General features: G+C 35.9%; 1 protein-coding gene across 1 annotated transcript in view; it reads right to left on the reverse strand.

Annotated features, from left to right (window-relative positions):
* Positions 1-12,679, reverse strand: part of GPR176 (G protein-coupled receptor 176) — a 119,583-nt gene extending 106,904 nt beyond the window's left edge. The window contains exon 1 of the mRNA XM_074289251.1: positions 11,390-12,679. Coding sequence (XP_074145352.1) covers positions 11,390-11,600 — 211 coding nt within the window. The 5' untranslated portion in view covers positions 11,601-12,679. The remainder of the gene's footprint in view (positions 1-11,389) is intronic.
* Between the last annotated feature and the right edge of the window lie 1,614 nt (positions 12,680-14,293).

The following is a 14,293-nucleotide window of genomic DNA, read 5'->3' on the forward strand; positions in this document are numbered from 1 at the left end:
CAGCTTCTACATTAAAAGAGTAGAGGACTTAGAATATGCTCTGGAGGGCGAAACTGAGGATGGTAATGGATATTTAGTGAAATAGGAATTTTTCAAGCATTCCTTATTTTGAAGGGAAAAAAAAGACAAGAACTGAATAGAAAATTTGACCAGAGATGAACAGAAGACATAAGAGAAGCATAAAAATGTAAATATAAAAGAGTGATTATAAGGAACTTAATAAAGTTCAACTGTTTGCATTCCTAGATGAGAAGATGATTTATGTAACTGTAACTCCTAAGAACTTTATTATTAGTAGTGAATTAGGAAGAATCTATATAGACAGAGGATACAGGTATAAATCAATTATCCTGGCGTGATCTCTAAAAAATAAAAATGAAAGGGTGAGAAAGGGAAAAAGAGGAAGAAGTAAAATGGGAGAAACTATCTCACATAGAAGAATGAAAGAACTTTTGTACTAAAAGGGAAATGGGGAAAGGAAGGACAGGAAATGCTAAAATCTCACTTTCATTAGAAATATTTCAAATAGAGAAGAATTAATATACACATGCTACTGGGTTTGTATCCCAAAGAGATCTTAAAGAAGGGAAAGGGACCTATATGTGCAAGAATGTTTGTGGCAGCCCCTTTTGTAGTGGCTAGAAACTGGAAACTAAGTAGATGCCCATCAATTGGAGATTAGCTGAATAAACTGTGGTATACAAATATTATGGAATATTATTGTTCTGTGAGAAATGACCAGCAGCTTGATTTCAGAAAGGCCGGGAGAGACTTACATGAACTGATGCTGAGTGAAATGAGCAGGACCAGGAGATCGTTGTATACTTCAACAACAATACTATATGAAGATCAATTCTGATGGACGTGGCCATTTTCAACAATGAGATGAAACAAATCAGTTTCAATAGAACAGTAATGAATTGAATCAGCTACACCCAGTGAAAGAATTCTGGGAAATGAGTGTGAACCACTACATAGAATTCCCAATCCCTCTATTTTTATCCACCTGCATTTTGGATTTCCTTCACGGGCTAAATGTACACTATCCAGCCCTGAAGTCAGGTGCTCTATCTACTGAACCACCTACCTGTCTCTGATTTAATTATTCTAAAAAACAATTTGGAAAAATGCCAAAAATCTATAAAACTATTTCTATCCTTTGATCCATCAATATCACTATTAAGTTGGTACACCAAGGAGATTAAAGGAAAAGGAAAAAGACCTACATGTACAAAAATATTTATAATCATTCTTTTTGTATTGGCAAAGAATTGGAAATTGAGAGGATGTTCATCAGTAGAGTAAACAAATTGTGACATATGTTTGTGATGGAGTGTGCTATAAAAAATAACAAGGGTTTTGTTCCAGAAAACAACATCATAAGACCTATGTGAACTGATGCAAAGTAAAGTGAAAAGAATTAAGAAATACTGTGTACAGTAACAGCATGTAATGATGATCAACTGTGAAAAACTTGGCTATTCTGATCAATATAATGATCTAAGTCAGTTCCAAAGATCTAAGTCAGTTCCAAAGAAATCATGATTTAAAAAAAAAATGTAATCCACTTCCCAAGATGATGAACTCGATGCAAATTGGAATAAACTTTTCTTGCTTTTTGTGATATGGATAATATGGGAATATGTTTTACATGCTTTCATATGTATAATTGATATCACATTGCTTGCCTTCTCAATGGGTATAAAGGGGATGGAAGGGGGAGAATTTGGGACAAAATTTAAAATAAAAAATGTAAAAAATAGAAAATAATCTTGTTTAAGAAAGACATATCTAATTGTATATGAGATATAGCTCTGGGTTGGGAAAGAAGGAAGAGGCAAGGATGACTCCTATGTTCTTAGGATAAGGATGCTCTCAACTCTCAATAAATGTAAAGAAATAGGAGGAAATGTGGGTTTAGAGAAAAGACAAGCTAATTTTCTATTATATTAAGCCTGATATGCCTATGGAAGCTATCCAAGAGTTGATTGTAATAGAACACTAAAACTCAAGAAATAGATGAAAGCTCAGTATTTATGGAAATTCAGGAATCATATGCATAGATGTTACAAATGAACTCCTGATAGTGGATGAGGCTATCAAGAGGGAAGAGAGAGAGAAAATCAGAAGACTCCAGAGAGTCTGGGATTCAGTGTACATGCTTCAGAGAGGGTGAGTTATGGTAGATGGTCTAGCCAAAGAGCCCGGGGAACAGACAGACAGATAAACTAGTCAGTGAGGTTGGTGTCATGAAAATTCAAGGAGACAGCATCCAGGAAGAGGAAATGAATAACAGTACTGACCTCTTCAGAGATCAAGAAAATTGAAGACTAAGAAAAGGGCATTTGGTTCAGAAATTAAGAAATCATAGAATACCTTCAAGAAAACAGTTTCAATCAAATAATGGAGTCAAAAACTATACTGCAAGAGATTGAAAAATGATTGGGAGGTGAGAAAGTAGAGGTAAGGGACAGAGAAAACTTCTCCTAGGCATCTGGCTGGGATATATAGGATGGCAGCATGCTGTAGTATAGCTTCAAGGTCAGTCAAGATACTATTTCAAGTCCCACTTTCGACACATACTGAATATTTATTGCATATCTATAACATATACAGCAGTTGTCTATAGATACATCTATAGTAATCTAAGTGTTACTCCAAATCATTTGGAAGTGAACGCATACTGTTTATCCCATGACTCCCAACCTGTCTCAATTTTCTTCTCTGTAAAATGGGGATAATAATAAAACCTACTTTATAAAGTTGTTGTATCCAAAAAAACCTGCAAAGCACTTCAAAAAAGCCTTTAAGATATCTATAAATGCTAGCTACTATTAAAATAAGTAACCTTAGAAAGGAACAAGCTGATCATGAAAGTATAGCTATAGAGACAAATGTTGTATACACCCATGCACAATTATTCTGGTATTCAAATAACCTCAGGTTTTTAAAAAATATATTTTAAAGCCTCACTAATTCTAACACACTCCATTTTGTTGATTGTCTTAATTAGGAGTTATACATTTTGAAAGCCTACAATAAAGTCTTGATGTTCCTAAACAAATCCCAAACCAGATGGCAGGTATTACTGACTGTCTAAAATGTAATTTGACTTATAGCTTCATCAGTGAAGAAAAGGTCACCTACATGTAGCAAAGTGAATATTCAAAACCTAGGAGGCTACAGAAGAAAACTGCAAATACTAATAACTATTGCCTCACCGTGTTATTATAATTCTCTCTTAATTGTTTACAATGACCTTGAATGAGCTTGTTTTGCTTTCAGTGGTCTAATATTTGGTTTAATGTCAATATTTGATCTAAAAGAATAATCAGCAAAAGATGTAAAAGCAATGTTTGTTCTTCTGATCATATTTTTCTGACTGAAAATCATCAAAAGTGAAGGGCACAAAAAGAGATACGTGTTTTAATTCTAACAATAAAACTTTTTTTAACCAGAATCTTTCAAGTAAGCTCAGTTAAAGGAGAAAAAAAAAAAACTTAAGCTGCCACATATCCTTCCTGGTTGACCTAGCAATCCCATCTCTCCCAAAATGATTTGCTGTATATTTTTAAAGTTTATTTTTAAAGTATATTTCACCTCATATTGATACATCTGTCAAATGAGAAGTTTGGATTTGATGACTTTTGATTTAACTCTAAAATTCCAGAATTTTATTGTGGCCACTATTTATGTGCACAGCCAGTTTCTAGCTGGATATATACTAATCTAAGTGGTAATCCAAATCATTTAGAAGTGAATTACTACTGTTCACCCTGTTATTCCTAAACAGTATATCCATAAAATCAAATCAATAGAATTGTTCCCAGAGAGTTGGAAATGTCCAGCATAGAAGTCAATTTCAAGCCTTCAAAAGAGTGAACCAAATCTATTTGAAATAGCCCAATGTACAATTGCACAAATAGCCTCTGTGTTCAAGAGGCACGACTTATGGCTCTGCTATCCAACTGTGCAACTGTAACTGTAAAGACTGATATATAACTAGTTCTTTGTAGAGCATCTCTTGTATCCATTGAGGGTTTACAACTGGGTCTGCTATTTGTGATACTGCCCTTTTTTACCCTCTTTTACTGGGGAGAAAATTTCAGGAGGCAAAAAGACAAATATTCCTTGGAACCAATTGGATGAGATGGGTTTGGAAGTAAAATAGTACAAAGATTATAATTCTTTGGGATGAAAACATTGGGGTTCAGACATTCATGTGACTTTCTCACATTTACACATAGCAAATTATCTGCTGTAATCCATCTATCAAGAAGTTTGTTTCCTCAATTATAAAATGGGGGAAATTATAGCAACAGTGCTGTTGTGAGCATTAAATGAAACAAAATATGTAGGTATATTGGTGCACTGTTGGTAGAACTGTGAAATGATCCATCCTTTCTACAAATCAACCACCTTTTTCTGATTTTCTAGGGGCAGGATTATCAGTACTTTACCATGTAAAAACTAATTAGAAATTCATTAATTTATGAAGGTGGGTTACATATTTCATCATGAGCCCTTAGGAATTGTGATTGGTCATTGTATGGATAGAGTTTTTAAATCTTTCATAGTTGTTTTCTTAACAATATTGTTGTTGTTATATAAATTATTTTCTTGTTTCTGTTCTCTTCCCTCTTGATCAGTTCATAGAAGCCTTCCCTGGTTTCTCTGAAACCATCCTCTTTATCACTGATTACAGTACTGAATAGATCATTAAATGTTCAGCCATTTTCCAATGATGGGCACCTCTTAGTGTCCAATTGTTTGCAAGCATGACTTTTATTTCTTTGAGGTATAGATCTAATAGCAATATTTTTGGGTTAAAAGGTATACATAGTCCAATAGTTTTCTGGGAATAATTCTAGTTTATTTCTTGCAGTGTCATCATTGGAATTCTCTTGGATCTTTATATTGCTGAGAATAACTAAGTCATTCACAGTTGATCATCATACAATTACTCAACTGAGTTACAATTACTCAATATTATTACTATGTATAATATTTTCTTAATTCTCACTTCACTTTGCATCAATTCATGTCTTTCCAGGTTTTTCTGAAAACATTTTACACATCATTTCTTATGGGTCCCTAGTATTCTGTCATAGTCACATACCACAACTTGTTCAGCATTTCCCAAATAATGGGTATCTCCTTTATTTCCAAATCTTTGCTACCATTAAAAAAATGCTTTTGTATATATAGATCCTTTAAAAAAAATCTCTTTGGGATACAGTATTTTATACTATTTGGTCAAAGGGTATGCACAGTTTTACAACCCTTCGGGCATAGTTTGAATTACACTTTTAAAGCATATTTGAAATTGAAAGAATACTAAAAAATATATTATCATATTATTTCCTTGTAGATCCTTTTTTTTGAAGAATTTGTATTTGTATTTGAAAGAAAATTAATTCATCTTTGAGGGACCAACATCAAAAATATCATATAAAAAATTGATTTCCAGGAAGTATTAGAGAGAGAATGGATTTAAGAAAGCTTGAAGAATTTGAATAAGAAAGGAATAACTGTTCAAAGTAGAGTACTAATAATAATAATAATAATAATAATAATATTTATATTTTTTTTATTTGATCCTCACAACAATATTGGGAAACAGGTGCTATTATTATCCTGATTTTATAATTGAGGAAACTGAAATAAACACAGATTAAGTGTTTTACTCAAGGGGTGTCACACAAATACTAAGTCTAGATTTGAACTCAGGTGTTCCTCATTGCAGATGCCTTGCTCTATCCATTATGCTACCTAGTTGGTAGTCTTACATCTCTTATGGAGATTGATATTTTTGTGCATAATAAATGTTAGCTAGCATTACTATTATCATCCTACAGAATAACATAGTTATAAAGAAGAAAAGTGGAAATTACTTTTTAAAATTCACCTATTTTATTTTATTTTTAAAACATTTAATTAGTTAAAATAAATACAAAATAAGAAAAACAAAATAGAAAAAGATAGAAAGGAAAATAAATAAATAGTCATATGCCCAGCAGGACATCAGGAAGGATTCAAAATATGTAAGAATAAATTTTCTTTTCAAGAAAGCATATATAATAATAGAAGAGAATATATTGTTAGAAATTATGTTTGAGATGATCTAACTCAGCATCCTCATTTTACAGACTGGTAAACTAATTTAACAGAAATGGCTTTAACTCATGACCTTTTAACTTATGTATTCACAGATACTGCTGTCATACTTGAAAACTGAAGCATGATCATTAATTTTGCATTTATAATTGTTCTCTTATATGATTATTAAGTTCTAAACATTGTATGGTAAGATTATTCATTAATATTTGTCAGAGCTCAAGCATTTTCTAGATGTACAGTCATAGATTTAGATGCATGGAAGAGACTTTAGACTTCTACATTTTACAAATGAAGAAATCAAGACCTAGAGAGCTTAACTAACTTGTCCAAGATAATGAGGTAACAAAATCAGAATATGAATCCAGATCTTCTGAAAAATCAGTCCTACTTCTTCATATTTCATCATGCTAACACATTTTGGTATCATCCAATTAATTTCCATAATAACTTCTTGGTTTATGTAGATCTCAGGTATTACCAGGCATTTGGCATTTTGCAAAATAGGCATGCCTATTATATTTGAATAAGCTATATATCTGTCATTCACAGAAGTATGCAGTAGTATCATGGGAGGGATTATTTTTCTGTGATAGAAACAAAGAGAATGATATGAACTAGTAAAAAGAGGTTTTTTTGCATGGCATTAGGTTGAACAACATTGTTGATCTGTGAATAGCCTTTCTCGTTGTTACCTTCTTCATCTTTCAAATTAGCAAGTCAGATACATAAAGTCACCCAATTAATTTTCAAACCTCCTCACAAATAAGTGAAATCTACAATTTACAATAATAATTTTCAAGGCAAGATTTCAAAAGAGAAAAATGTGGAAGAAAGTTTAAAAATAAGGAATGACACGAATCAATTACTTTCTAAATTAGTCTTCTACAATGTAGCAATAGTCAAATTTATTACCTTAGAAAATAAAGAAAAGGAAGTTCATGTCAGGGACCCAATTCACTTTACTCCTAGTAAAGTATTGGAAGTCAAAGGAATATTTATGTTAGTTGAACAGGAACAGAATTTCCAAGTCACAGTGGCAATTGAGAACACAGACCCTCAGAGTCCCAACTTGCTATTCCACAAATCCGTTTCCAAAATATAAAGAAAAGAAAAAACAAAAATAAATTCTAAAATAATAAGTGTAAGACAACTATGATACTGTTTGATTTTTTTCAAAATAAATATAGTATGTAACACAGATTTATTTTTAATTAAAATTAACTTAATTACATTTTAACTTTGCACTTCTGAAACACATGTAGAATACTCAGACATTCCAAAAATGTCACGAAGTTAAAGCTAAGAATCTGGACAGGCTAAAAAGAAGCATAATTTGAGTAATATAAGGAAAATATTGTTCATTTTCAGCTATTATGTTCCCCCTGCTTGGAAAGTGACAATAATTCTGCATCTATTAGGCATCACAGTAGTTGTCAATAACTATAGCAAAAGACTATGATAATAAGAAATAATTATTTTCCCTTATTCACCTTAAGGGACAATTGGACAAACTCTTATTTGAAGCAGGCAAGGGGCAAAGTTGGTTTCACTAGAAGGAAAGAATGAAAAGAAGAAAAAAACTATTCATTGAAATATTCTTGAGAGAGAGAAAAGCACATAAATGTTTTTGTATCATTTATGTTATATCAGATTTTAATTCCACCAAAAATTGTTCTTCTGAAAGCAAAAGTTAGCTAGACATTTTCTAGTTATGGTTAAATAGAATTACCTCTCTTCTAATACTAATTTCTTGTTTATGGACTGCATCCCTTAACTAATGTACCCCGAACTAAAGGAGGCAAAACAGGAGTTTCCAGATGTATATAGTCCTCTACAGTCTTGCTGAGAATTTATAGAGATTTAAAAATATCATTGTAACAAAAAAAATTTTTTTTTCTATTCTGGATTAAAGAGCAGATTATTTAGAAGTGACAGATGAGAAAGCAGTTTCAAAAACAGACTTAATGACAAAGGCCTGTTATGTTATGTAGTTATGTCATTAAGTAGATGTTAGTTATATAGATGTGAATAAAAAGAGGTGATATAATCTGAGATAGGTTGAGGGTGGATTATGGATTATTGACCCAGAGTCCTCTTCTATCTTCTATCATAGATGGTTAGGGAGGTAGCAAGCTACATAGAAGTTGTAAATAAGTGGACAACCAGCAGATGTCAGCAGATGAGACCCAGCAGAAGGTACAATAATATAAAGGGAAGACTATCCGAGAAAACAGGCTCCTCAAACCTCCAACAGTGTGTGTGTGTGTGGGGGGGGGGTCAGCTTGCAGTTTGATAACATCACTGGATAAGCAGATGACATCAGGATCAGTTCTTCAGGGGAAAAAAGCAGCAATAGTGGAAACAAAGAAAGGTCCCAAAGCCTTAGGGGAATGAGTTGTCCTGACAATTCATTTTCCCTATCTACATGTTCCCAATGCATCATTTCTCTCACCCAGGACATCCTAGTCATACATAGTCTTTGTATATTCTCTCTCTACTAGTGTTCCTTAACTATGTATGTTTCCCTATGTGTACTCATTCCCTCTATCCCCAGTTGTATGATAATCTTGTCATTTATTTTAGCTTATACCTTGAACCAATGTATTGTCTAAATAGTGAAGTAAAAGAAACATGGTTAGGAGTTTGTAATCAGTGGATTTAAATAAATCTGATCCAAAATATCCTAGAAAACTTGGTCAGCTTTTGCAAGTGAGAAAAGTCTGTATAATCGTAAAACAGAGCCTGAAAGTCAAGCTTCCAGGATTATTCCCAAATATGTGAATAACATCACAGGGCACTTATAACTTTAATTCTTCATTTCCAAGTGGCAACATCAAATATCCATGATCAATATAAAGATGGGTTCCTTTCTGTTAAATTCATGCAGAGTTATGAATAAGAAATACTCCATAACTCAAAAGAACTATGCTATAACCCTGTCATTCAGTCTTGGATCCCTTTTCAGGATTAGCCAGCTAACTTTGTCTAAGAACATTCACCATACATAGTGTTGTTTAACAGATTTACAGCAAACCATTCTTCATTTTCTATCCCAGGACCCACATGTCTAGAGGCTTGTGTAAAATTAGGTCATGAATTTAATAAAAATTAGCAAGTTAAAGTTAACATCTCCTTTCAGTAGCTGTAGACAGTAGACAGAGGCTTGCATGAAGAAAAATGAAAGCAATGGATTTAGCCAGAGAAAGGTATGGCATGAATAAATACAAGTAGAATGAATGTCATTTTTTATAATCTCATAATATCAAAAGGGAATTTGACTGGTCTGAAAGATTAACTTAATCACTTATCAAATCTATTTTTAAAAATCTTGGGCAAGTCAAGAACTTCAACTTTGATCTTTACTGTCATGAAAAAAAATTCTATTATTATACAAATGACTGCAGTTATCTCTTCTCTACAATTTCTCCAAAATCTGTCTGCAATTCCTTGTATTCTGTCCTAAGAGTTTTTATTTTCTGTTTTCATACCAAGTTTATGGGAAATTGTGCCACTGACAGTTCTAAGAGTGGTGCAAGAAATATTTAGGATATAAGAACTTTGAGTTTACTTTAACAGCTACAGATAACCAGTACTAATACAGCATAATACATTGCCATCAATCCTCAATTGAAAATACATACAGAAAAAATCAACTTTGTTTTATTATATGAATTATTTTATCAACTCAGTTTATTAATATATTATAATAACAGTGTTTTGCAGAAAAAAGAAAAGGAATACCTTATTGGAAAAACTTTAGATATTATGCATGGACACATACTCCTGTTCTCTAGGACCCAAACTCCACATTAACTGCACTTTTTGAAAAAAAAATACATTTATCTAAGAATTGCTTTGATTTAAACCTCTACACAATAACATAAAACATACTATGTTCATATGGCTTACACAAATATGAAAACATTTCCTGCATTTTTGCTTCTTTTAAATTTAACATTCTATTTTATAAAAACAAAGTAGAAATAGAAAAATATGCCTATAATCAAAACTTTTTTGTTCTGAAAGTGAGACATTAAAAGAATAGAAGGGGAATATGTCAAATGGCTAAAATTTGGAGGGAATTTCAAACATTCCTAACATTTGAGGTATAATCCATTTGTTCATTATTATTTATTAATTATTAGTTCGTTATTAGTTATTAACCCTAATAACACTGAAATGCAGGTTTATTAAGTATCTACGTGCCAGCAATAAACTTGCTACTTTAAAACTTGAGGCTCTGTGTGCTGTCTCTGCTTCCTTATGTCCTTATAAATGCTAGATTGCAGTATCTACATTTAAAAGGACAACCATTTTTTTACCAGGACGAAGTACATTTCGAACAAACCTCAAAAAATGAATACGTTACCATTTAATGTTTTCAGATAGTTACCAGGACTCTTTGTAAATCATATTAGTCAAGTAACTAATTATTAGCAGCTTATTAGAAGGATCAAAGTAAATGAATCTTTCTTTTCTGCACCATAGAGATTAATGAGGGAGGAGGAAAGGATAATTCTTAATTTTATATTTCAGGCAATTAAAAAAATTAGGGGAACTAATTCATAAGTGGCTTGATTATCCACTTGATTTTGTATCATTTTTTAAATGATATAAAACTAAGGTGACATCTGAATCTAACTTCACAGGGTTATTTTTCAGCAGATAGGGTTAAGAACAATATTAAATAAACAAGGAAACATGCACAAAGTATGTCTTTTTTAGTAGAATTTGACATACACTTAAAAGATGTGTGGCAGGTGTGCAAGCACACATTCAAACAGTGGTAACTTTCAATCCAGATAACATGAATAAAATCATAGCGTTGTGTTTAGATATTTGTAAACCACAACACATGCAAGTTAGCTCAAAATTCCAGCCCCTTTTTAAATAATATATATATGTATAACACTAAGAACATGTATCATAAATTATCCTCGAACACTGTAGCAATGTCAGTCTTGAGCGATACTTGTAACATTGAATTACTGTAGGACGTCTTTAGGAGAGGAGCTCAGATTTCCGCGGCTTTGGGGTAGGAGGGCAGTAACCTGTCTCGTCTGCAACTTAACTACAGTTAACGCTCCAGTGATTCATTAAATATCATCTTCCTTCAACTAGTTTCACTTTGTCAGACATCGGAAAACCCTGCGTGGAAAACAGAACCAATTGCCCCAACCATAGAAGACTGTTCTTGCCTAACAGGTCAGCGCCCTCAGGGAAACCCACATTAAAAGAGGAGCCTACAAACCTAACTGTGCGCACTTACCTAATAAAGAGCCAATGAAGATGACAATTTGCACGGTTGTGGTGAAATGCCGATAGGTCTGAGCTTCCCTTTCGCTTTCCAAGGTGCTGACCCCAAGGGAACTTCGATTGGTCCAGACGGCCTCAGCGCTGGATCCGTTATATGGCCCTAAAGCTCGGGGGAAGCCTCGGTCGCTGGCGTCTCGGGGGATCCAGCTTTCATTGTGCCCCATGGTGACACTGTCTTTGCTCTTTCCTCTTTCTTCCTCCCCGACCCCCACGCCCCAGTCTTCCAACTCTAAGCCTCTGCTTCACACACAGCTAAAGACAGTCTGGGTGCCTGGAGCCTGGGCTTAGAAGAACTAATGAATGAGTGAATGAATGAATGAATGAATGAACGAATGACAACTTGTGCCTGACGGGGAGGGCCTTGGCTGCGGAATCGCCATGCCCTGTAGAGGTTACTGAGCCCCTCACGTCTGCATATTGCTCAGGAGGGGCGAAGGAGGTTACTACTCCCCATCCCGGGCCCCTCTTGGGTCTCACACACATGACAATGGGGACACAGTCAGAAGCTGCTCTCGACGCACGTCTCTCTCCCTCCCTCTTCCCCAATGGTCACCACGGCCACGGCCACCACTTATATGTGTGGGTCGAAACAAGGCTCGCCAACTTGAGAAGACAGCATTTTGCATTCAAGGAGGGTACTCTACGCCCCCATCCTCAGTTCCTTCCGTTCTTCCCAAAACAGAGGCATCCCATTTAGAGAAGGAGGTCTCGCCAGTTGAATGGCTGGGCTCTCCACTCTTTCCTTGAGAAAAGAGAAAACGTTTGGTTGTTGTTTTTCAACCCCGCGGACTCAAAAACAGAGAGCGAAACCCCCTGAAATCTCACTGAGTGCCAAGCATCCAGAGGCTCGGAGGGGCTACTGGGACCCTAACTCTGCCCACGGTGTTGCCAGAATCCTCTAGCTCGAACTTCACCCGCCAACGACCCTTCCTTTCCTCATTACCTCCCTCCCAAAAAGCCGTCATCAAGGGAGCACCCTCCCCCCAGCTCCGCCTCTTCTGGGGACTTCAACTCGCCACCTCGGTGCCCGCCCAAGCCGAAGGTTTCTAACCCTGCTCTGCGCCTTTAGTCCAACCCCAGTTATGAGGAGAAAGAGCCCCAAGCTTGGAGGACACTAGAGGAAAGATGTTCCCACTCCCAGCCAGCCCTCCTGCCACCATGCGCAGCAGCCGCGGGTCTCCTGCTGCTGCACGAGCAGCAGAGCTCCCGGGGATCCCGGGGAGGAGCTAGCGAGCAGAGTTGGGTCACGTGAAGATGCGCGATAGCCCCTCCCTTCTCTCCCCCTCCCCCTCTCTCTCCTTTCCTTTTTCTGCCTCGGTTTCACTGAAGGCGGCCATCTTAGCCAAGCAAACAACTGTCACTTTCAGTAACCACTGAGCTGTGGGCTGGGGTAGACCTCGGGCCTCCGCCTCTTCGTAGGCGTTCTTCTTAGAACGGTCTCTGCCGACGGTCACGGCTCCTCCTCTTGTCCGCGTGGCTGGGAAGCGGAGGAACTGAGGGCTCGTCATCCCCTAGTCCCTCCCTTTGGGCGTCCAAGGCCCGCCTTTAGGGCACTTTAGGGAGGAGGGGGAATATTTCTTTGGTCCTGGCCCTGGACACTGTCTCCATCCACCCTTTTCTGGGACAAGAGTCACGACAGATCACGATCTGGGCTTTCCCTTAGGGAAGGAGGGAGGAAAAGAGAAAAGGAAGATGGGGACGCTTTCATGCCTTTAGATAGGGCAGAAAGGGCGGTGTGTGGTTGCGTGCCTGCTGGGGAAGATAAAAAGAAGGGATGGCTAAGGAAATGGCATGAAGGAAAGAAGCATGGGAATAGAGGAGGGGAGAAAAGCAAGGAGAGCAGCGTGGTATCGGGAAAGCCTTTACGTCTTGACTCTTGCCTAAGATCACCGTCACCCAGTTTCTCTGGCCCTTAAGCACCTGGAAATAGAAGTTCAGAGGTCATCTAGTCAACTAGTCCCTCCTTTAAACTGAGGGTCGGAAAGGTTAAATGTCCCTCCTTGAAATTGAGGATCGGAGAGGTTAAATGACCAAAGACTCACAAGCAATAAGATTCACTGAGGTTGTGATTTCAATCTCTATATAAGGAGTTCATATTCGGTGTTCTCTGCATCATGCCATGCAAACTGAGGGAACTGGGCCTCACCAGGGTTCCTTTCAAGTTGTCCCACTCATAATATAACCCATTCCTTCTCCAACTAACACCTAGAAACTACCTTGCAATGTTTGTGTACAAAAAGCTTAGTTCCCTTGTTAAATACTTAATTCCTTCATTGAAAGACTATCATTTTCACAGAACCTAAAATTGTTCCTTAAATATAGTATGTACACAAGTAAATATTTGCTGAGTGAATGAACCCAAGGATCCTGTTAATAATTATTCTAAGCCCCTAAGTAAAATTTTCAAAAAATCCCTTAACCCTTTATAAGTTGTGAAATAAACCAAACAGTGGCATTTATATTTATTCGGAAGGTAATTGTAAATCATTAAGCTTTGTGAGGAAATGACTTGGTCAGAACTATGATTTAAGAATATCAGTTTGTCAATTGTGGTTAATGAATTGGAGAAGGGAGAAAATGAAATCAGACCATCTTCTGTATCATATGAACTCTGACCTACTTTCTTCCACAGTCAAACGCCTTTAAAAAAAAAAAAAAAAGCATTTGATCCCTCCTTTTCCACTTACTTTTGCAAAAAATGATCTCTCAATTGCTAAATCCTGTCCTCACTTCTCAATCCTTATTCTTCTTTACTACTCTGCAGTATTTTACCTTGTTGTCCGCATCTTTTTCTTAGATACCTATCTTCCCTCCATATTTATAGCCCTGCTCTCTCCTGATTCTTCCTCTACTAGTT

The sequence above is a fragment of the Sminthopsis crassicaudata genome, chromosome 2, assembly GCF_048593235.1.
Source record: "Sminthopsis crassicaudata isolate SCR6 chromosome 2, ASM4859323v1, whole genome shotgun sequence".
Taxonomy (NCBI): domain Eukaryota; kingdom Metazoa; phylum Chordata; class Mammalia; order Dasyuromorphia; family Dasyuridae; genus Sminthopsis; species Sminthopsis crassicaudata.